Consider the following 23,192-nt stretch of genomic DNA (forward strand, 5'->3'; position numbering starts at 1 on the left):
TCTCAGGGACACTGGAATTGACTTTCATTTACTTTTATTTTTATTTATTAATTTTTTTTGAGACAGAGTCTTGTTCTATCGCCCAGGCTGGAGTTTGGTGGTGTGACCTCGGCTCACAGCAACATCTGCCTCCCAGGTTCAAGTGATTCTCCTGCCTCAACCTCCCAAGTAGCTGGGATTGCAGGTGTGTGCAACCACACCTGGCTAATTTTTGTGTTTTTAGTAGAGATGGGGTTTCACCCATGTTGGCCATGCTGGTCTCGAACTCCCGACCTCAGGTGATGCTCCCACCTCGGCTTCCCAAACTGCTGGGATTACAGGCATGAGCCACCGTGCCTGGCCCGGAATTGACTTTCTTTCTTTTTTTTTTTTTTTTGAGACAGAATCTCGCTCTGTTGCCCGGGCTGGTGTGTAGTGGCCGGATCTCAGCTCACTGCAAGCTTCACGTCCCGGGTTTACGCCATTCTCCTGCCTCAGCCTACCGAGTTGCTGGGACTACAGGCACCTGCCACCTCGCCCGGCTAGATTTTTTGTGTTTTTTTAGTAGAGACAGGGTTTCACCGTGTTAGCCAGGATGGTCTCGATCTCCTGACCTCATGATCCGCCTGTCTAGGCCTCCCAAAGTGCTGGGATTACAGGCTTGAGCCACCGCACCCAGCCAGGAATTGACTTTCATTTTGCCCAGGCCAAGCTCTGCCATCAGAAACCGGGTTTCTTTTTTTTTTTTTGGAGACAGAGTCTCACTCTGTTGCTCAGGCTGGAGTGCAGTGGCACGATCTTGACTCTGACTCTCTGCAATCTCTGCCTCCCGGGTTCAAGCGATTTGCCTCAGCCTCATGAGTAGCTGGGATTAGAGGCACAAGCCACCATGCCCGGCTAATGTTTTTTTTTTTGAAACAGAGTCTTGCTCTGTCAGGCTACAGTGCAGTGGCGCCATCTTGAATCACTGCAAGCTCCGCCTCCTGGGTTCAAGCAGTTTTCCTGCCTCAGCCTCCTGAGTAGCTGGGACTACAGGCGCGCGCCACCACGCCCAACTAATTTTTGTATTTTTAGTGGAGACGGGGTTTCACCATGTTGGCCCGGATGGTCTCGGTCTCTTGACTTCATGATCCACCCGCCTTGGCCTCCCAATAAACTGGGATTACAGGCGTGAGTCCCCACAGCCGGCCTAATTTTTGTATTTTTAGTAGGGATGGGGTTTCACCATGTTGTCCTGGCTGGTCTCAAACTCCTGGCCTCAAGTGATCCGTCCGCCTCCGTCTCCCAAAGAGAAGCTAGGTTTTTTTTTTTTTTTTTTTTTTTTTTTGAGGCGGAGTCTCGCTCTGTCGCCCGGACTGGAGTGCAGTGGCCAGATCTCAGCTCACTGCAAGCTCCGCCTCCCGGGTTTACGCCATTCTCCTGCCTCAGCCTCCCGAGTAGCTGGGACTACAGGCGCCCGCCACCTCGCCCGGCTAGTTTTTGTATTTTTAGTAGAGACGGGGTTTCACCGTGTTAGCCAGGATGGTCTCGATCTCCTGACCTCGTGATCCGCCCGTCTCAGCCTCCCAAAGTGCTGGGATTACAGGCTTGAGCCACTGCGCCCGGCCGAGAAGCTAGGTTTCTTGACATCTTTTCCAGGTTTTATGATTAGTTTTGTGATCCATATTTCTTCACTACAATATTCTTACTTTAGATTTTAGAAGCCAAAAAGTTCATTATTTAAAAAATTAGAGAATATAGCTCTTTCCAAATAAAAATCTCATAAACTTCACCAAAGACATTCATTGTCATCATTCATTATAATGAGTTCATTCCACAGCAATTATTATTATTATTATTATTATTTTTTTTTTTTCTTGAGATGGAGTCTGGCTCTGTTGCCCAGGCTGGAGTGCAGTGGCTGGATCTCAGCTCACTGCAAGCTCCGCCTCCCGGGTTTACGCCATTCTCCTGCCTCAGGCTCCCGAGTAGCTGGGACTACAGACTTCTGCCAAATCGCCCGGCTAGTTTTTTGTATTTTTTGGTAGAGACGGGGTTTCACCGTGTTAGCCAGGATGGTCTTGATCTCCTGACCTCGTGCTCCGCCCGTCTCGGCCTCCCAAAGTGCTGGGATTACAGGCTTGAGCCACTGCACCCGGCCACAGCAATTATTAAAAGCTGCAGTATGCAAGACACTTTGCTTGATGGTGGGGATTCACCAAGAGACAGAAACACACATCACTACTTTTTTTTTTTTTGAGATAAGGTCTTGCTCTGTCCCCCAGGCTGGGCTAGAGTGCAGTGATGTGAACGTGGCTCACTGCAGCGTCAAACCTCTAGAATCAAGCAGTCCTTCTGCCTCAGCCTCCCAAGTAGCTGGGACTACAAGCATGTGCCACCATGACTGGCTGTTTTTTATTTTTTGTAGAGATGGGGTCTCACTATGTTGCCCAGGCTATTCTTGAACTCCTGGCCTCAAGTGATCCTCCTGCCTCGGCCTCCCAAAGTGCTGGGATTACAGGCGTGAGCTGCCATGCCTGGCCGTAGATCACCATCTTTACCCTCATGGAGCTTAAATTCTAGTGTGAGAGATGGTCATTTACTGAGCGAGTGCATACTAATTACGATGGTGGTGAGTGTCGCAGAGGAAATGTGCAGGACGCAGGGCAGGCATGGATCAGGGAGGGCCTGGCCTTACTGCAGGAATATTTCCTCCATTCCTATCTTCATTGTATGATATTTTAAACTACTGTCTAGACAGGTGCATATATTCATATATATCTTTAGCTTTTTAGAAGTGTCATGCTGTGGCATAGTTATTTCTGTGGAAGCTCTTTGGAGAAGCTCTATCTTGCTTAGCATGGTGTTACTGAGCCCGGTGGCTGCCACTCCGGGCTTTTCTTTTTCTTTCTTTTCCTTTTTTTTTTTTTTTTTTTTTTTGAGACAGAGTCTCACTGTGTTGCCCAGGCTGGAGTGTAGTGGCTCTATCTCAGTTTGCTGCAACTTCCGCCTCCCGGGTTCAAGCAATTCTCCTACCTCAGCCTACCAAGTAGTTGGGATTACAGGCACCCACCACCATGCCTGGCTGATGTTTGTATTTTTAGCAGAGATGGGGTTTCACTATGTTGACCAGGCTTGTCTCGAACTCCTGACCTCAAGTGATCCACCTGCCTCGACCTCCCAAAGTGCTGGGATTACAGGCATGAGCCACTGCATCGGCCTAACTTTTGTAATTTTTGTAGAGACGGGGGGGGTCTCAATTTCTTGCCCAGGCTGGCCTTGAACTCCTGACCTCAGGCAATCCTCCTGCCTTGGCCTCCCAAACTGCTGGGATTATAGGTGTGAGCCACCATGCCTGGCCAACTAAGTGCTTTTCAGCTACAAGTCATGGGATTCCAGTCAAGCCCACTTTAACAAAAGGGGGATTTTGAATAAACTTTTCTGCCTTGTCTTCCTTTCGGGGACACCGGAGAATGGAGATTCTTCTCAGGCTGTACCATCCAGGGTTTCCCCACAGAACCCCAGACCCTCACTCCAGCTCCTCCTGAGATCCAGGGCATCCACAAGGAACTGCTGGGGTCCACAGGGGGCAGCGGTGAGCCTCTGGTCTTCCTCAGCCTTGTTTGGTGTATTTGAATCAGTGAGGTTGTCGGTCATGTTGGCACAGGCCTATAGTCCCAGCTACTCAGGAGGCTAAGGCAGGAGGATCGCTGGAACCCAGGAGCTCTGGGATGTCGTGAGCTATGCTGATTGCATCTCCATACTAAGTTTGGCATCAATATGGTGACCTCCCAGGACTGGGGGACCACCATGTTGCCCAAGGAGGGGTGAACACTGCCAGGTTGGAAATGGAGCAGGTCAAAAGTCCCGTGCTGTGCCGGGCACAGTGGCTCACGCCTGTAATCCCAGCACTGTGGGAGGCCAAGGCAGGCGGATCATTTGAGATCAGGAGTTCAAGACCAGCCTGGTCAACATGGTGAAAACCCATATCTACTAAAAATACAAAAATTAGCTAGGTGTGGTGGTGCGCACTGTTAATCCCAGCTGCTTGGATGGCTGAGGCATGAGAATCCGTTGAACCCCGGAGGCAGAGGTTACAGTGAGCCGAGATCGCGCCACTGCACTTCAGCCCAGGCGAAAGAGCAAGACTCTTATCTCAAAAAAAGAAAAAACAAAACAAAACAAAAACTCCCGTGCTGATCAGTAGTGGGATTGTACCTCTAACTAGCCACTGCACTCCAGCCTCAGCAACGTAGATGCCATCCTTTCTCTCACCTCTAAGGGATCTCTGTGGCCTCAGCAGTTGAATGCCAAATATCTTTCCATGAAGTTTGGGCATTGTACCAACTTTATTTCATTTTTTTTTTTTTTTTTCTGAGGCGGAGTCTCGCTCTGTTACCCAGCCTGGAGTGCAGTGGCCAGATCTCAGCTCACTGCAAGCTCCACCTCCCGGGTTCACGCCATTCTCCTGCCTGAGCCTCCCGAGTAGCTGGGACTTACAGGCGCCTGCCACCTCGCCCGGCTAGTTTTTTGTATTTTTTTTAGTAGAGACGGGGTTTCACCGGGTTAGCCAGGATGGTCTTGATCTCCTGACCTCGTGCTCCGCCTGTCTCGGCCTCCCAAAGTGCTGGGATTACAGGCTTGAGCCACCGCGCCCGGCCCTTTATTTCATTTTTAATATTTTGGTAGAGATAGGGTCTCACTATGTTGCCCAGGCCGGTCGTGACCTTGTACCAAGTTTGACTGCCCTTGAGTCTGCCCTGGAGATCAGAGTCTTTTATCAGACTGCAAAAATGTGAAATCACTGCTTAAAAACATGTGTCTTGGCCGGGCACGGTGGCTCACGCCTGTAATCCCAGCACTTTGGGAGGCCGAGGCGGGCAGATCATGAGGTCAGGAGTTTGAGACCACTTTGGCCAACACAGTGAAACCTGGTCTGTGCTAAAAATACAAAAAATTAGCCAGGCATAGTGCTGGGCGCTTGTAATCCCAGCTACTTGGGAGGCTGAGGCAGGAGGATCGCATGAACCCGGGAGGCGGAGGTTGCAGTGAGCTAAGATCACGCCACTGCACTCCATCCTGGGCAACAGAAAGAGACTCCGCCTCGAAAAACAAAAACAAACAAACAAACAAAAAAACAAAAGAAAAGAAAAACGTGTCTCCTGCAGAGTGAACTGCGCCATGCTTCTCCCTGTGCCCACGCTGCTGGGCCGCCTCTTCGTGTGGCCCTGCAGCAGTGTGTGTGGGGCAGCTGAGGGTGCAGCTTGACTGCTCCTTCCCTCCCCACCCCCACCCAGCCACGCCTCAAGGCACCTTCCTTCCCAGGTGCTCCTTTTTTGGGGATGCCCGGCATCCAGGCAGGTGTCTCCTTCCTGCCCTCCTCTGCTATCTGATTGGACAGTGGAAGCGCCTTCTCCTTTGCTCACCCAGATTTCAAATTTCAATCTCAGAGGCCCGTGACACCCCCACCGCTTCTAAAAGTCACCGCTGTGCTTACAGCTATCTGGCTAATTACACACCTGCGGCGTCCTCAGAGCAGGCTGGGCAGGTCTGCGTCCCTGGGGCTCCAGCGCAGGGTTGGAAGTCCTCCAGGTTTCCCAGGTGCACCAGGGGACCGGCCCCTTTGCCTACAAGTGAAACAGAAATTTTAAAGGAGATTAATTAAACTTGGTCCTTTTATTGAGGTGTCTGATTTAACGAGGTAAGCAGGCTCCGGGGGCCTAGTCTGGGAGCCTAGCGGCATGTCTTCTAAGCCCCAGGAACTGACTTTCATCCAAGCTAAGGGCGCTGAGACCCCTGCTCCAGTTCTCAGGATTTATTTAGTATAGATGCTTCCAACAAACCGTGGCCATCCACTCCACACCAGGCACCATGCCAGGTTTCAGGGTTACATGATCAGTAGGGAACTTGGCATGCCTTCAGGGAATTTCAGAAACAGGCCATTTGCAGGCCAGAGGAATGAGTGTCAGGACGGAAGGCAGTGTGGGCAGTTGTGGAGTGCTTAATCCAGCCTGGGGAGGAGGCAGGAGGGTGCCCTGGAGTAGGTGCCACTCAGGCAGATTCTTGCTTTTTAGTTGACTTTTCTTTCCTTCTTTCTTTCTTTTGAAATGGGATCTTGCTGTGTCTCCCACGCTGGAGTGTAGTGGCTCACTACAACCTCCGCCTCCTGGGCTTAAGTGATCCTCCTGTCTTAGCCTCCTTAGCTGGGACTACAGGTGTGCACCACCATGCCTGGGTAATTTTTGTATTTTTTGTAGAGACAGGGTTTTGCCCTGTCGCCCAGGCTGGTGTCAAACTCCTGGACACAAGTGATCCACCTGCCTCGGCCTCCCAAAGTGCTGTGATTACAGGCATGCACCACGGTGCTTGTCTCCTTTGGTTTCTCCCCATAAATGCACCTCCTGCAGGACTTTCTTTCTCCCCCCACCCCCACGCCACCCCCGGGATGGAGTTTCGCTCTTGTAGTCCAGGCTGGAATGTAGTAGTGCGATCTTGGCTCACTGTAACCTCCGCCTCCCGGGTTCAAGCGATTCTTCTGCCTCAGCCTCCTGAGTAACTGGGATTACAAGTGGCCGCCACCACGCCTGGCTAATTTTTGTGTTTTTAGTTGTAGAGATGGGGTTTCGCCATGTTGGCCAGGCTGGTCTCAAACTCCTGACCTCAGGCGATCCACCTGCCTCAGCCTCCCTAAGTGTTGGGATTACAGGCGTGAGCCACTGCACCTGGCCTTTCTTTAATTACTGTTATTTTAAAATTCTTTATAAAGGGGCTAGAATAAACCATTTTTTGGTTAAGTCTTGAAATTTCTAGGTCCCCACCTTCTGGTCTTCACGGTAACTCTGAACTTTATCTATGCCGGTAACTCTGAAAAGTCTTTGCCGGCTGTAAAAACTCCTGTAAAAACTCCACAGCTACTCCAGTAGTCTGAAGCCCCCTAAGGGAAAGCCTGGAGGCCATTGGCCTAGCTGCCCACCCCCTCCTCCAGGCCTGACTCCTTCCCAGTCTCAGCAAGATTGCTGTGGGGGTGGGTGGAGCCTGAGAGCCCAGCGTTGGCTTCTGCTTGCTATGAAATGCTCTGGGCAGCAGAAGCCTCTCTATTTCTTAGCGTAGGAGGAACTAGAGCTCCGTTTTGTGTCTGCCAGAAATCTGGATGGGGGAAGGGTTGGTTCTGAGGGCCCCCGATTTACCCAGCAAACATGCACTGGGCACCTGCCTCGTGTCCTGTAGTGTGCTTGGCAGTGGGGATGCCGTGAATGGGGCCAGGCGTGCGTTATGCAAGTGGGGGAGGCGGAGAAGGTGATGCGAACAAGCGGGCAGCATGTGGGCACAGTGGGACAGAGTTCTGTGAGGCCCCTTTGAAGTTCCTGCTTCCCGGAGACCAGATGAAGGCCCTCCAGCCACGGCACTTCCTTGAATGGGATGGTGTGAGTCCTTCATGTGCAGCTGGAGGGGGGCCATCTTCGACTTCAAACATTAAACACCCGAGGACTGGCTCTTTAGATCCCATTGCCTGTGACCCACTTTGGCCTCTAGGATCTTCTTTCTTTGTCTGCCAGCTGCAGTGGTGAGGCCACTTGGAAGCCTTGAGCTCGTTTCTTCTAGCCTAATATCTAAGGGCCTCGCTTTATTTTAATTTTTTATTAAAATTTCAGATTATTATGTTTAATTTCAAACATATAAAGGTAGAAAGAATAATACAATGGACCAGGCACAGTGGCTCCTGACTGTCATCCCAGCACTTTGGGAGGCCAAGGTGGGCTCCCCATAGATGATGCTTTCCTTCTACTCTTTCCTGTATGCTTTTTTTTTTGGAGACAACTCTCACCCAGGCTGGAGTGCAGTGACGCGATCTCAGCTCACTGCAACCTCTGCCTCTCAGGCCTAGGCGATCCTTCCACCTCAACCTCCCAAGTAGCTGGGACTATAGGCGTGCACCACCATGCCCAGCTAATTTTTTTGTTCCGTTTTTGTGTTTGTTTTTTGTTTCTTTAGTAGAGACAGGGTTTTACCATGTGGCCCAGGCTGGTCTCAAACTCCTGACCTCAAGTGATCCGCCTGCCTCAGCCGCCCAAAGTGCTGGCATTACAGGCATGCACCACCGTGCCTTGCTAATTTTTGTCTTTTTAGTAGAGCCAGGGTTTTGCCATGTTGGCCAGACTGGTCTAGAACTCCTGACCTCAAGTGATCTACCTGCCTTGGCCTCTCAAAGTGCTACAATTACAGGCATGAGACACCGCACCCGGCCGTGTTTCTTTTTTGAATGGTGGGAGAAGGTGTGATTTTTTAGCTTCCCTTTTCTGTACTTTCCAAGTGCTCCTGTCTTCATCTGGACTTGTCCCTGAGCCCCTGGGTCCTTGTAACTGCGCTGTTAAGAATAGATAGGGAGCCTGGGGCCACTAGCTTGGGGGAGGACCCAGCAAGTGTGGGAAGGAGCCGTCAGCCTCCACATCTGAAGGTGGAGAAGGATTTGTACTGTTCTCCTCCTCTGCCTGATTCCATCACAACAGCAGCAACAACAACAACAGCAGCAGCAGCAGATCAACTCAGCCGGCAGCCACTGTGACCATGTTGGCAAGGGACCTCGGGCATTCTGTCTGCCAGCAGGTCCCACTGTGTGTCCAGCTGGAGCGCCTTTGGGCACACCCTGTTCTGCTGAGGTGGTAAATGGCACGTCTGTCTAATGCTCCCCCAAATTGTTTTTTCTAGGTCTTAGTACCCTGCAAAGGAAGCCTGTCGAGCAGCATCCAGTCTACTTGTCAGTTTGAGTCCTACATTTTGATACCTGTGGAAGAACATTTTCAGACCTTAAATGGAAAGGTATTCATTTCTTGGTGGGTGGGCCAGGGTCACCTACTCTGTGTTTGGGACTGGAGGGGAGGGAAGAGAGTCCCGTTCTCAGCCTTTCACAGCTACTGGCAATGGTGGCATTTGACACATGGTGCAGCCCCATGGGGGGCTGGAGGGACCCTGCCTTTGTGGTGGAGGAAAGGGAGGTGGTGACAGTGAGCAGGACCCCAGCTGCTGCCTTGGAGGCCAGGGAGGTGCCGAGCGTCTCTGCCTGAGCCTGTGATGGGGTGTCTGCCATGTGTCACTGGAACACCTCCTCCTTGCTTGTCCGAGCCAGAGGAAGTTGCTTTATCCCAGTACCATGAAAAGCTTGTCAGTTTCTTGGCCCCAGATAGGACATCAGGGATGACTATTTTAGTTTTTAAAAGCTTTTTGTTTCGGCTGGGCATGGTGGCTCATGCCTGTAATCCTAGCACTTTGGGAGGCCAAGGCAGGAGAATCACTTGAGGCCAGGAGTTTGAGACCAGCCTGGACAACACAGCAAGACCTCATCTCTGCCAAAAATAAAAATAAAAAAATTAGCCAGACGTGATGGTGCGTGCTTATAGTCCCAGCTACTTGGGAGGCAGAGGTGGGAGAATTGCTTAAGCCCAGGAGTTTGAGCTTGCAGTAAGCCATGATTATGTTACCCGCCCTGTAGCCTGGGCAACAGAGCGAGACCCTGTCTGGAAGAAGAAAAAAAAAACCACCCAAAAAACAATCTTTTGTTTTGAAATAATTTCAAATGTTTTAGTAAAGTCAAAAAAACTCTTAAACATGCTTTCCCCCAAGCTGTTAACGTTCTTGCCACATTGGTTGTTTTATCTCTCTCTCGACATTATTATTTTGAATCTTTTTTTTTTTTTCTCAGACAGAATCTCGCTCTGTCACCAGGCTGGAGTGCAGTGGTGTGATCTTGACTCAGTGCACCCAACCTCTACCTCCCAGGTTCAAGCGATTCTTCTGCCTCAGTCTCCCGAGTAGCTGGGACTACAGGCATGCGCCACCATGCCCAGCTAATTTTTGTGTTTTTAGTAGAGACGGGGTTTCACCGTGTTGGCCAGGATGGTCTTGATGTCTTGACCTCATGATATGCCCGCCTCAGCCTCCCAAAGTGCTAGAATTACAGGTGTGTGCTGCTACTCCCAGCCTGAATCTTTTGAGACTAAGTTGCAGGCACTGTGCCCTTTAGCCCAAGACAGTTCAGTGTGTATTTCCCAAGAAGAGGCATTCTCTCATGTAACCACAATGCAGTGATCGAACTCAGATAATTTAGCATTTTTTTTCTTCTTAGCTCTGGAATCACACAGTGCGTTTTTTTTTTTTTTTTTTTTTGGAGACAGAGTCTCACTCTGTCACCCAGGCTGGAGTGCAGTAGCTCAGTCTCAGCTCCTGACCTCAAATGATCCACCCACCTTGGTCTCCCAAAGTGCTTGGATTACAGGCATGAGCCACTGCACCCGGCCTGGATCCTTTTTAAATGTTGCAACAGAAAAAACATTGAGTTATTTCTTGAGTAGAAGAAATCCTGTGTTCTTTGTGAAAAGAAAAAGTAAGAATGCTCTCCCTTTCTAATAGATGGAAGTAATCTGGTGCTGCAGTGTGGCCAGGGCTGAATCCCACCTGCTACTCCCTGCACGGCTCACTGTGGTCATGGCTGGGTGCTCGGGGCAGACCAGCCGCGCAAAGCCCAACTCCTGTCCTCTTTGTAGATCTGGGTGTCTAAAAGAGAACAAATCAACTAAGCTGACTGACAGCTGGGGTGAGCAGATCTGTGGCAGGAAAATAGCAGTGTATCTTGTGAGCCACAGGGCAGAGCAGGTGCACTGACAACCCCGTGCTTCCTCTCCCCGTCACAGCGCCACGAGCCTCAGCTGCTGTGTCTGCACACAGCTCCCGCCCCAGTGAGGACAGCGTGGCCAGGCTTCCCTGACCACGGGGATACCGGGAAAAACAGGGCCATTCATGAATGGGAATAAAGTCTCCCTCTCTCAGAACCTATCTGCTTCCTCTTTAAAAGCAAAAAAAAAAAAAAAAACAAAAAAACACAACACATGCCCCATGGTTAACATCAACAGTGAAAAATGCTATCAGGTGCCTTCCAACAGCTGACATCATGTGCCTTCCAACAGGATACACAGAGGGAGGTAAAACACCCCTTTCAGGGCATTCCTTTCAGAAACATGTGACTGTAAAACTCTCTAATTGTCAGGATTCTAATTGTCAAGAAACATCAGACAAACCCTCCCAAACACATGGAGGGAGGGTCTGCAGTACACAACAAAGATGTCAATGTCGTGAAAGGCGAAGAAAGACCTAGGCACTGTTCCAAATGAGAAACTAAAAAGATGAACAAATGCACCATGTGGGCCGGGCGCAGTGGCTCACGCCTGTAATCCCAGCACTCCAGGAGGCCAAGGTGGGCGGATCACCTGAGGCCGGGAGTTTGAGATCAGCCTGGCCAACATGGCGAAACACGACTCTACTAAAAATATAAAAATTATCTGGGTGTGGTGGTGGGTGCCTGTGGTGCCAGGTACTCAGGAGGCTAAAAAAATAAAAATAATTCGGGTATCTTGCAGCCACAGTTACTAGGTCAACAAAGAGGAAACATTTTAGTATCAAAACGAACAAAACAGGAGAGTATTTGTGCCGCAGCAAACCCACACTGGGGTGAAGGCCATAGGGTCTGGTTACATGCTGCGTTGGGGGCCAGGCTAAGAGTGGGACATGGTTGCCCCGGCTGCTGGTGCAGTGATGGCTTTCTTGTTTGCAGGATGTCTTTATACAAGGGAACAGGATTAAATTAGGAGCTGGTTTTGCCTGTCTTCTCTCAGTGCCTGTTCTCTTTGAAGAAACTTTCTACAATGAAAAAGAAGAGAGTTTCAGCATCCTGTGTATAGCCCATCCTTTGGAAAAGAGAGAGAGTTCAGGTATTCTGGAAGAAAAAACCCTTTTCTCCTGCTTTAGAGAAATGTGTTTGTTGAACTTGTTCCTGACTTAACTGTCGAAAGGTTAAACAAGGCCGGGTATGGTGGCTTGTGCCTGTAATCCCTGCACTTTGGGAGGCCAAGGCGCGAGGATCACTTGAGGCCAGGAGTTCAAAACTAGCCTAGACAACGTGGTGAGACCCCGTCTCTATAAAAAATTTAAAAAATCAAGCCGGCCACAGTGGCTCATGTCTGTAATCCCAACACTTTGGGAGGCTGAGGCAGGCAGATTACTTGAGACCAGGAGTTCAAGATCAGCCTGGTCAATAGGGTGAAACCCCATCTCTACCAAAAATACAAAAATTAGCTAGGTATGGTGGCATGCCCCTGTAATCCCAGCTGCTCGGGAGGCTGAGGCAGGAGAATTGCTTGAACCCAGAAGGCGGAGGTTGCAGTGAGCTGAGATCACGCCGCTGCACTCTATCCTGGATGACAGAGTGAGACTGTCTCAAAAATAAAAAATAGGCCGGGCGTGGTGCTCACGCCTGTAATCCTAGCACTTTGGGAAGCTGAGGTGGGTGGATTACCTGAGGTCAAGAGTTCAAGACCAGCCTGGCCAACATGGTGAAACCCCATCTCTACTAAAATACAAAAATTCAGGTGCAGTGGTGCACTCCTATAATCCCAGCTACTCAGAAGGCTGAGGCAGGAGAATCACTTGAACCCGGGACAGGGAGGTTGCTGTGAGCCAAGATCGCACCGCTGCACTCCAGCCTGGGCTACAGAGTGAGAATTCGCCTCAAAAAAAAAAAAAAAAGATAAAAATTAGCTGAGCATGGTGGTACATGCCTGTAGTCTCAGTTATTCAAGAGGCTGAGGTGGGAGGGTCACTCGAGCCTAGGAATTCAAGGCTGCACTGAGCCATGATCACACCACTGCACTCTAGTGTGGGCTACAGAGCAGGACCCTCTCTCCAAAAACAATAAAATTATTGTTATTGTTTAATTATTTTTGAGATGGAGTCTTGCTCTGTTGCCAGGCTGGAGTGCAGTGGCATAATCTCAGCTCACTGCAACCTCCAGCTCCTGGGTTCAAGCGATTCTCCTGCCTCAGCCTCCTGAGTAGCTGGGATTACAGGCGTCCACCACCACACCCAGCTAATTTTTGTATTTTTAGTAGAGACAGGGTTTCACCGTGTTGGCCAGGATGGTCTCAATCTCTTGACCTTGTGATCTGCCCGCCTCAGCCTCCCAAAGTACTGGGATTACAGGCGGGAGCCACTGTGCCCGGCCAATAAATTAATTTTTTTGTTGTTGTTGTTGAGACGGAGTCTCGCTCTGTCTCGCCCAGGCTGGAGTGCAGTGGCCGAATCTCAGCTCACTGCAAGCTCCGCCTCCCGGGTTTACGCCATTCTCCTGCCTCAGCCTCCCGAGTAGCTGGGACTACAGGCGCCCGCCACCTCGCCCGGCTAGTTTTTTGTATTTTTTAGTAGAGACAGGGTTTCACCGTGTTGGCCAGGATGGTCTCGATCTCCTGACCTCGTTAACCCGCCCGTCTCGGCCTCCCAAAGTGCTGGGATTACAGGCTTGAGCCACCGTGCCCGGCCAAATTATTTTTTTAAAAAGGTTAAACATCCTGGAAAATATTCAAGAGCCACATGGAGACCTGTATCATCGTTTCCAGTGGTTCCTCCTAGAACTTAAAGTCACTGGGCTGAGGAGATATGGATCAGGGCTACTGTTGCATAGGTCGGGCATTGCACAGTTCCAGGAGGCAGCATTCACGTAGACCTCAGCCTGCCTTTGATCAACCCGGGATGTGACTGTTGCCCCATGAGTTGTGCAAAGTGGTAGCCCCAGCTTTGTCTCTGGGTCTCAGCTTCAGGGCTGGCTCTTATAGCGCCCAGCTCCAGCATTGTGCCTCTTTGAGATTTCGTTATTTTTAATACATAATAATCCTTCATTTGCCCCAGAAAATTGAGATAACAGTGTGCAGGATGCCCCCTGAGGCTCTTATTGTCAGGAATCGGGGTCTTGCCGATGGTCCCAGATAGTTTGGTTTTGTCCCAGGAAGAGGCCTTGAGAGGACCAGGCTCTCTGGACTCCAGGGTGTCCTGTAACTGGGCTGTTCTTGTGCAGTGTCTTGGAATAATGACATTTGCCCTCCTCCACAGAGGGCCTAGACCCTCTAGGGTAGGATAGAACAGCGTCAGGAACCAGCAGAGGCTTCAGCAGGCCCGACCTGTTTCTTTTTCAGAAGAGCCTTTGGCACCCTCAGATCCCTTTTCCCTGAAAACCATTGAAGATGTGAGAGAGTTCTTGGGAGGACACTCCGAGCGATTTGACAGGAACATCGCCTCTTTCCACCGAACATTCCGAGAATGCGAGAGGAAGAGCCTCCGTCACCACATAGTCAGTAGCTGTGCTGTCCTTTGCCTGGCGTGCCCTGTCTCGGTTCAGTGCAGGGCACCGGGAACCCTCAGTTTTCTCTGGAACTGCCTGGTGCTGCCTTACTGTTTGAAGTCTTTTAAAAATGTTTCTCTCTAACTATAAAAGTAGTTTAGCCGGGCATGGTGGTGTAAGCCTGTCTTCCCAGCACTTTGGGAGGCCAAGATGGGAGGATCTCTTGAGGCTGGGAGTTTAAGACCAGCCTGGGCAACATAGAAAGACCCCATCGCTACAGAAAATACAAAAATTAGCCAGGTGTGGTGACATGCACGTGTATTCGCAGCTACTTGAGAGGTGGAGGTGGGAGGATCATTTTAGCTCAGGCATTTGAGACTGCAGCGTGCTGTAGTCATACCACTGCCCTCTACTTTGGGCAACAAAGTGAGACCCTTTCTCTTAAAAAAAAAGAAAACCAAGTGGTATAAGCCATGAGGAAGTATAAAAATGAGTATTGTTATCCTCTTGTTAACCCCAAGGGGAAATTTCTCCTGCTTTTAATGCATACACACCTAAAAAAAAAAAAAGTTGAGAAAAATCATGTAATTGACTTGATAAAGCTTGCGTTAACCCTTGAAACTCTGGGCGCGTTACCTGCTCTGGCTCCCGCGTCATGGCCTCGCTGGTAAGGTCCCTCTGCTCTGTGTGGTTTAGGACTCAGCGAATGCTCTCTACACCAAATGCCTCCAGCAGCTTCTGAGGGACTCTCACCTGGTAAGCAGCAAGACTTCCAAGAGGGAGGATTGCGGTGCACCCCCATGCAAATCCAAGCCCTTTTACTGTGCTTCTCTTGCCCTCTAGAAAATGCTTGCCAAGCAGGAGGCCCAAATGAGCCTGATGAAGCAGGCAGTGGAGGTGAGGTTGGGGTGGAGTGGCTGGGAGGAAGGCACACCCTGTTGCCTGCTCACACCCTGAATGGGGTCTGTTGATTCCACAGATGTACGTCCATCATGAAATTTACGACCTGATCTTTAAATACGTGGGGACCATGGAGGCAAGCGAGGTAGGTTCTCAGTTATTATCACCCAAGATGGAAGCCTGCTGTGCTTTTTGAGAAATTTGAAGGCTCGTTAAAATCTGTTGTTAGGATGCTGCCTTTAACAAAATCACAAGAAGCCTTCAAGATCTTCAGCAGAAAGATATTGGTGTGAAACCGGAGTTCAGGTAAGGGTTTGTGCCACAGCGGCTTGGTGTTCTCGGAGGCAGGGGCGCTGTCTTCTCCTGGAAGTAGGCCCTCTTGGTGGCAGAGGCGACACGCTGATTTGACATGGTTGGTTCTGAGGAGCAGTGCAGTTACTTGCAACCAAAGATGAAGGGCTACCCTTTACAGGTGACTGGTGTAGCCATCCCCCTCCCACACTGTGCACCAGCACGCTGACTGGATGGAAGCCACTAGGCACAGGGATTTGTGCAGCTAGTCCTCAAGTGGGCATGTAATTTGCCCACGTGGGTTCTGCATGCAGGGGACATCCCACCTGCCCACCCAAGGGAACCTTGCCATAGAGGCACCTACTTAGGAGTTAATTTAAGTTTCATTTTTTAAATTTTAATTTTTTTTTTTTTGAGACGAAGTCTCACTCTGTCACCCAGGCTGGAGTGCAGTGGCGTGATCTCGGCTCACTGCAACGTCCGCCTTCCGAGTTCAAGTGATTCTCCTGCCTCAGCCTCCCGAGTAGCTGGGATTACAGGTGCATACCACCACGCCCTGCTAATTTTTGTATTTTTAGTGGAGATGGGGTTTCACCTTGTTGGCCAGGCTGGTCTTGAACTCCTGACCTCAAATGATCTGCCCACCTTGGCTTACAAGTGCTGGGATTACGGGTGTGAGCCACTGCACCCAGCCTAATTTAAGTTTCATTGGAACACAAAAATGTTTCACCTCCCACAACCCTCTTTGGGTTATTTCCCTCTAGGAATAGGATTTTTTTTTTCAACTTTCTTGTACAGCTGTATCACCTGGCAGCCTGAATGGGATTGAAGGCTGTTCTGTTTTGCCCCTGACTTGAGTCAGATGACTTCTCAGTATCTGTTTTTGTGTTTCCTTCCTTCTGGTTTGTTGTGAGAAGTGTAGACCCTGAGATGTGTTCTTAGATCCAGGCCGAAGAGTTCTCTTACTGTGCTGTGAAGTTGTCACTTTCCAAATTATTTTACAGCTTTAACATACCTCGTGCCAAAAGAGAGCTGGCTCAGCTGAACAAATGCACCTCCCCACAGCAGAAGCTTGTCTGCTTGCGAAAGGTGGTGCAGCTCATTACACAGTCTCCAAGCCAGAGAGGTTTGTGCTTGGGAAGGGGCCTGGCCAAGGGGTAGATGCTACATCCAGATGAAAAAGCAAAGAGTGATGCTATCTTAAGGAATTTTTATGGGGCTGGGCACGGTGGCTCACCTCTGTAACCCCAGTGCTTTGGGAGGCCAAGGTGGGAGGATCACTTGAGGCCAGGAATTGGAGGTGCACTCCAGTCTGGGTGACAGAGCGAGACCCCTTCTCAAAAAAAAAAAAAAAGAAAACAAGTCAAGAAAAAGTCAATAAGGAAGAGACATGAGGTACAGCTATATGTGTAGATAAGGGATGATCCTGAGTATATCGAATGAAATAAAGAGGAATGCATATGGTAGACTTCCAGCCAACAGCATCGAAGAAAGGGGGACAGCTGTGTAGCCACGATGTGATGGTGAGCTCATAGCTGTCCTGGACAGATGTGCAGGAAGCAGCCGCAGGAGCCTCTGGGAAAAGAGACTGGCTGGCAGGGATGGGAGGAACATTCACAATTTGCTCTTTTGTATTGTTTGAATTTTTAAACATGAATGAATTACTTAAAATTTCAAAATGAAAAAAAAGTGAAACTCCACATGGGCAGTGGACTCCATGTCTATAAAACGGAAGTGACCTTAGGAAGGACCTTAGTGACTTTAGGAAGAAAGAGGCTTTTGGTGATGGCTCTGGACTCATCTTCGTTTTGTATCACTGTAGCCACCTCCCTGGGCTCTTTCACTGTCCAGGAGGGTGGCAAGGCATGGTCTGCTTGGAGTTAACATCTCTTTTTTTTTTTTTTGGTCTTAAGAGATAGAGTCTCACTCTGTCACTCAGGCTGGGTGCATTTGTAGGTCACTATACTACATCCTTGAACTCCTGAGCTCAAGTGATCCTCTTGCCTCAGCCTCCCAAGTACCTCGGATTGCAGGCATGCACCACACTTGGCTAATTTTCATATTTTTTGTAGAGGTGGGGGTCTTGCTATGTTGCCCAGGCTGGTCTCAGACTCCTGGCCTCAAGCAGTTCTCCCGTCTTGGCCTCCCAAAGCTCTGGGATTATAGGCGCATGCCGCCGTATCTGTCCTGAGTTATTAATATCTTGTTTTGGTCATGTTCTGAAGATGCTGGGCATTCCTTTCCCTCTGGACCTGACATCTGATCAGGACACTGTAAAGGAGCTTGTGCAATGACATTTCTTCCCCGATGTACGATCTCCTTGATAGGTGGTTTCGCAAGGTGTGCGGTGGTAGGGAATCGATACGCTTGTCAGTCCATTTGAATCTCATGATGGCATTGAATGTGTGTTTCCTCTTTGCAGTGAACCTGGAGACCATGTGTGCTGATGATCTGCTATCAGTCCTGTTATACTTGCTTGTGAAAACGGAGATCCCTAATTGGTAACATTTTCTGTTAAGATGCTCTTTTAAAAATGGCAGCCGCTTGACCAGGCACGGTGGCTCACACCTGTAATCCCAGCACTTTGGGAGGCTGAGGCAGGTGGATCACAAGGTCAGGAGATCGAGACCATCCTGGCTAACGTGGTGAAACCCCATCTCTACTAAAAAATACAAAAAAAATTAGCCAGGCATGGTGGCGGGACGCCTGTAGTCCCAGCTACTTGGAAGGCTGAGGCAGGAGAATGGCATGAACCCAGGAGGTGGAGCTTTCTGTGAGCCAAGATGGCACCACTGCACTCCAGCCTGGGCGACAGAGCAAGACTCCATCTCAAAAAAAAAAAAAAAAGGCAGCACTGCACTGTGGTAGTTCTAATATAACTCTAGGAGAAGCCCACCTTCAGATGGACACCTGTTATGAGCTCGGTGTGGAGCATCCCCCGCTTCATCCATCCACTTACTGATAGGGAAACCAAGGCCCAGAGAGCTTATGTTTCTTGTTCTGGAACGAGTGTCTAGGCAGTGGTTGAGCAGAAAGCTGATTGCCATTCTTTCTGGCCCCGAACCCATCATCTTCCCCCTGGAACCCACAGCTCAGTTTATAGTAATCAGCTTGCTAAAGACTATTTCAGGGAACTAGCTAGTCATTTTACTTGTGTTCCTAATCGCACACGCTCTGCAGAGAGACCCAGGGGAGCGTGGTGGTAGCTCCCTGAGCGAACCGACACTTTAGATATTTGGTCAGCCGCCCGAGCCAATAATACTGTTTTTGCAGAAGTGTGACTTGAATAGACAACAACGTAACTTTTTTCTTCCTTTCATTAGGATGGCAAATTTGAGTTACATCAAAAACTTCAGGTTCAGCAGCTCGGCAAAGGATGAACTGGGATACTGCCTGACCTCATTCGAAGCTGCCATAGAATATATTCGGCAAGGAAGCCTCTCCGCTAAACCCCCTGTAAGATCTCACCCCTGCCCTGGCCTTCCTTTGTGGGCATCATGGTTCCCTTGATAGGGTGCTGGGGTTGCTATGTGGGCAGAGGGATTCTTAAATTGCCTCCCAGGAATGGGGCCTCAGCTGTTTGAGGGCTGTGAGTCTTGAAAATCACTCTGAAAACACCAAGCCCCCAATTGGCGGTAAAAGTTGCTGGGTTATCATCGGGATTTTCGTTGTTAATATCCTACTTCATTAGTCCCCGTCCTCTCCAAAGACATGTGGGTGCAAAGGGAAGCCAGAAGTAGGGAATTTTGATTTCTTGACCTTGATATTCAAGAAGTGATGTCACGGAATCCCTGGGCTGTCACCTTTCCAGCCGGAAATCTCTGTGGCTGGTAGCTCCTTTGCCTGAGTTTTGTTCAGGCCTGCTGGGCTTGTTTCACCCTCCTGGCCTGGTAGGCTGCACTTGGCTTGCGCTGCTGGCCCAGATCTACGCCTCCCGAGGGCAAGCCAGGTGTGGAGTGGCAAGGGGTATGTGAGCAAGTGCAGGGTCCGGCCACTGCACACAACCGGGCATGGTGTGCTGACTGAGGTGGTGTGGGCAGCTCCAAGTTGCTCCTGCAGGGTCCTGCTCCATGCAAGGATGCAGCTAGAGCAGGCATACTGTAGGCTGCTTCCACGGTGGGCACTGGGGAACACAGTGGCACCTGGAAGCTTGGAGAGACCGGGAACTGCAGAGCCCCAAGGAGAGTGTCATAGCCCTGGCTCAGGGAACTCCTAGGTTGGGCTCCCTGAAGGGCCAGAGAGCTCTTCTCTCCTTTTTGTCACCTGCAGTGTAGTGAGTTCGGAGCATGTTTTAGCTTTGTTTATGTTACAGCTCTTTCAGTCCTGCCATTTGGTGGGTCCTGAGTTCTTGTGCCATGTCCAGGAAGAATGAGGTACGTAGACTAGTGGAGGGTAAGCAAGGCAGAGGGGAACTTCACTGAACGGCAGAACAGCTCTCAGGAGACGCTCAGTGGGCAGTTCCTTACCGCAGGCAGGTCATCCTGACGAGTCAAAGAGGCCCGACGTAGATAGCTCCTTTCCGCAGTTAGTAGTCCCAACATCTGTCTGAGTCTGGCTGAGTCCAGGGTTTTTATGGCTCAGAAGGGAGGGAGTATGTGCTGATTGGTCCATGGGTGGGCCTGGAAAAAGCACCATGAGTTCTCACTCTGGGCCGTAGACTCCACTTGGAACTGACAGCCCGGCCCCCAGGCTTCAGGCTGTCCTTGTTCTGAAGGTGGGGCTTCACTCGGGACCTGCCCTTCCACTCGGGAGCCTGTCTGCCTTCTGCCACCTTCAGCATGCTGGCCAGTGTGCCCAGGCTGTTTGTGCCAAGGGGCACCTGCAGGCCCATGCCAAGCTGCTCTCAGCCCCTGTCTTGGCCACTCTCCCATGCTCATCAGCTCCCAAAATGTTGGAGGGGTCTGAGGCATCAGTAGGCTGGCGTGTCAGCGTCACCCCAAGCATGCGCACACCTGGCTGGGTTGTAACAGTACCTGACTTGGCCTCACCTTTGCTCCGAAATTGGAGTGGGTGCCAGGAGTAGGGAGGAGTGGGTGCCAGGAGTTGGGGGAGCGGGAGCAGGCACTTATGAGCCTGCCGGGGCAGGGGCACTTCCTGGGCCCCCGAGAGCTCAGAGGTGCCTGGATCCAGAGCTGTGGCTAGGCGGCTGCAGCTGTTCCTGGGAGTTCAGGGCTCCCGCCCTGCCAACTCAGTAGGAGATGGGGCTCCCGCCTATTCCTGGCTCCTGTTGGCCCTGCAGAGTGCACAATTCTGGCCGCACCTCCTCCACTGCAGCTTACGTCTGCAGCAGCCACTCCTGATGGGCCACCGCTGCCATCAGTGAGACCATTAATGTGTGCAATTTGAGGACTCGGTGGCCTTGCCATTATTTCCTTGGTTGTTGGTGAGTGTTGGCTGGAGTGGGGGTGTGTGATTATATTTCTGCGTGAATCGCCAGAATCTTGAACCACAGTTGTCCTGCTGGCCTGTTTCACTACATACCAATGAGTAAAACGTGATCATACTCACAGAAATCACAAAGTTGAAATCAATAAAATGAAAAGATCTCTGTATTACAAGGTGAGAGTACCGAGGATTGAACATTCATCTTTGTCAGAGCTTGGTGTAGAATCTCTCAAAATAATGATGAGGTCAAACGTCTGGGAGACAGCATCAGCCTGTCCAGGCGCCCTCAGGTACAGGCAGTTCCATCGCATTCATTCGTTATTAACACGTTCATGCATTTTCAGTCTTTTCCCTACCCATGTATATTTTACATAAGTGAAATTATATTGTGTGCTGGGCCGGGCATGGTGGCTCACGCCTGTAATCCCAGCACTTTGGGAGGCCAAGGCGGGTGGATCATCTGAGGTCAGGAGTTCGAGACCAGCCTGGTCAACATGGTGAAACCCTGTCTCTACTGAAAATAAGAGAATTAGCCAGGCATGGTGGCAGGTGCCTATAATCCCTAGCTACTTGGGAGGCTGAGGCAGGAGAATTGCTTTAATCCGGGTGGCAGAGGTTGCAGTGAGCCGAGATTACACCACTGCATTCTAGCCTGAGTGACACAGTGAGACTCTGTCTCAAATATGTATGTACATATATATATAGAGAGAGAGAGAGTGAGTACCGTTTTTTCCCCAAAAGAATAGCTTAATTTTTTTCTAATTAGAAGACTAATGTTTGCTTACAAATAATATTTGCAGACTATAAAATGGCAGTGAAGACAACAAAAACTTCCGTAAACTTACTAGCCAGGGGTGACACTTATTAATATTTTAGCATTTGTCTTTTTTTCTGTGCATACACAATTGTATCTTTTTTTTTTTTTTTGAGGAATGTGAGCCAGCGTTTTATTCGTTCATTTCTTGCACATGAAGCTCTCCCTGATGACATCCTTGGTCTGAGATTCTTTGTCATAGTCCTTAACTGCTACACAGCTGCAGCCAGCCCCTTCATAGGGTCTCCTCTGTCTTGTCAGTTTTACGGAGGCCTTACCCATTCCCCTCATTGCTCGTTGTCATCAACCTTAATTAGTTTGACCTGGTGTTCAGCACCCAGGGTCTCCCCGATGTGGCACACGCAGGCACATCACAGTTGGATGTAAGCACACCAAGATGGGCTCAGCATTCGTTTGAGGCTTTGGCAGCTTTGCGAATTCCATGCGCTAGGCCACCGTGGATAAGGGTGTCCTTCAGCACCCCTCATAAAGCAGTGTTAACGTCCATTACACCGCCAGCAGTAATGTCTTCCTTGGCCATGGCAGTGGGTCACGGGTACAGCAGTGCAAGGCCTTTCTCAGCCATAGCAGTGGGTCATGGGTGCAGCTGAATCTTGAACACACCCGAGCCTCCACCTCCACATGACTTGGCGGTGACAGGGAACGAACACAGTTACCTTTTTAACCAAAATTTTAGGTCATGATCTCGCTGTACTCATTGACAGTATTCAGGTAGTTGATGAATAATTAATCTGTCTTCTTCTTTTTTTTTTTTTTTTGAGACGGAGTCTCACGCCCAGGCTGGAGTGCAGTGGCCAGATCTCAGCTCACTGCAAGCTCCGCCTCCCAGGTTCACGCCATTCTCCTGCCTCAGCCTCCCTAGTAGCTGGGACTACAGGCGCCCGCCACCTCGCCCGGCTAGTTTTCTTTTTTGTATTTTTTAGTAGAGACGGGGTTTCACCATGTTAGCCAGGATGGTCTCGATCTCCTGACCTCGTGATCCGCCCGTCTCGGCCTCCCAAAGTGCTGGGATTACAGGCTTGAGCCACCGCGCCCGGCCTAATCTGTCTTCTTCTTTGAAGTCTGATTTGATTCCCCCACTTGCTGCCAGTGAAATTGGGGGTCATCCATCGCGTCTCAGATGTGGCTGGCTGTGGCTCTTTTGAAAAGTTCCTTTCTTCTGCCTTGTTTCTATATTTAGGGGGAAATCAGCAACATTCTAGAGTGTGTGTGGGCTGGCTGCAGTGGCTCGTGCCTGTAATCTCAGCATTCTGGGAGGCTGAGCGGGTGGATCACCCAAGGCCAGGAGTTGGAGACCAGTGTGGGCAACATAGTGAGACCTTGTCTCTACAGAAAAAAAATAAATAAATAAGAAATGAAAAAGAATGTGTGTGTGTGTGTGCTCTTGTGTCTCTACCTGTGTGTGTGTGCAGCATCAGAATTTCTTTTCATTTCCATGGCTGGGGAGTAAGAGTTGTGAGTTTGACTTGTTTTCTTTGAGGCTCTGGGAACCTGTGTTTCTCTCACTCTGCCTGCAGTGGTGTCTGCCCTGCCCTGTGGTTCTTGCACTCTGATTGGTCTGAAGGTTCACTCCCTGGCCGGCTTTCCTGCCCTGCAGAGGAATCACTCTGCTGCGCCTTGCTGGGCCTGGGTTGTCTCTGGTCACCTGGAAGGAAGCGTCCACCT

General features: G+C 50.1%; 1 protein-coding gene across 3 annotated transcripts in view; it reads left to right on the plus strand.

The window, feature by feature from the left end:
* The window catches only part of ANKRD27 (ankyrin repeat domain 27), an 80,418-nt gene that overhangs the window by 18,125 nt on the left and 39,101 nt on the right, over positions 1-23,192 (plus strand). For 2 of the 3 annotated variants that reach the window (XM_010367012.2, XM_030941936.1), the window contains exons 3-12: positions 8,665-8,775; positions 11,561-11,717; positions 13,971-14,125; positions 14,813-14,872; positions 14,960-15,013; positions 15,096-15,161; positions 15,246-15,322; positions 16,312-16,433; positions 17,730-17,808; positions 18,631-18,763. In XM_010367012.2, coding sequence (XP_010365314.2) covers positions 8,665-8,775; positions 11,561-11,717; positions 13,971-14,125; positions 14,813-14,872; positions 14,960-15,013; positions 15,096-15,161; positions 15,246-15,322; positions 16,312-16,433; positions 17,730-17,808; positions 18,631-18,763 — 1,014 coding nt within the window. The remainder of the gene's footprint in view (positions 1-8,664; positions 8,776-11,560; positions 11,718-13,970; positions 14,126-14,812; positions 14,873-14,959; positions 15,014-15,095; positions 15,162-15,245; positions 15,323-16,311; positions 16,434-17,729; positions 17,809-18,630; positions 18,764-23,192) is intronic. The other variant, XM_030941937.1, reaches the window with a different exon arrangement.

Source organism: Rhinopithecus roxellana, chromosome 12 (assembly GCF_007565055.1).
Source record: "Rhinopithecus roxellana isolate Shanxi Qingling chromosome 12, ASM756505v1, whole genome shotgun sequence".
NCBI classification, from domain to species: domain Eukaryota; kingdom Metazoa; phylum Chordata; class Mammalia; order Primates; family Cercopithecidae; genus Rhinopithecus; species Rhinopithecus roxellana.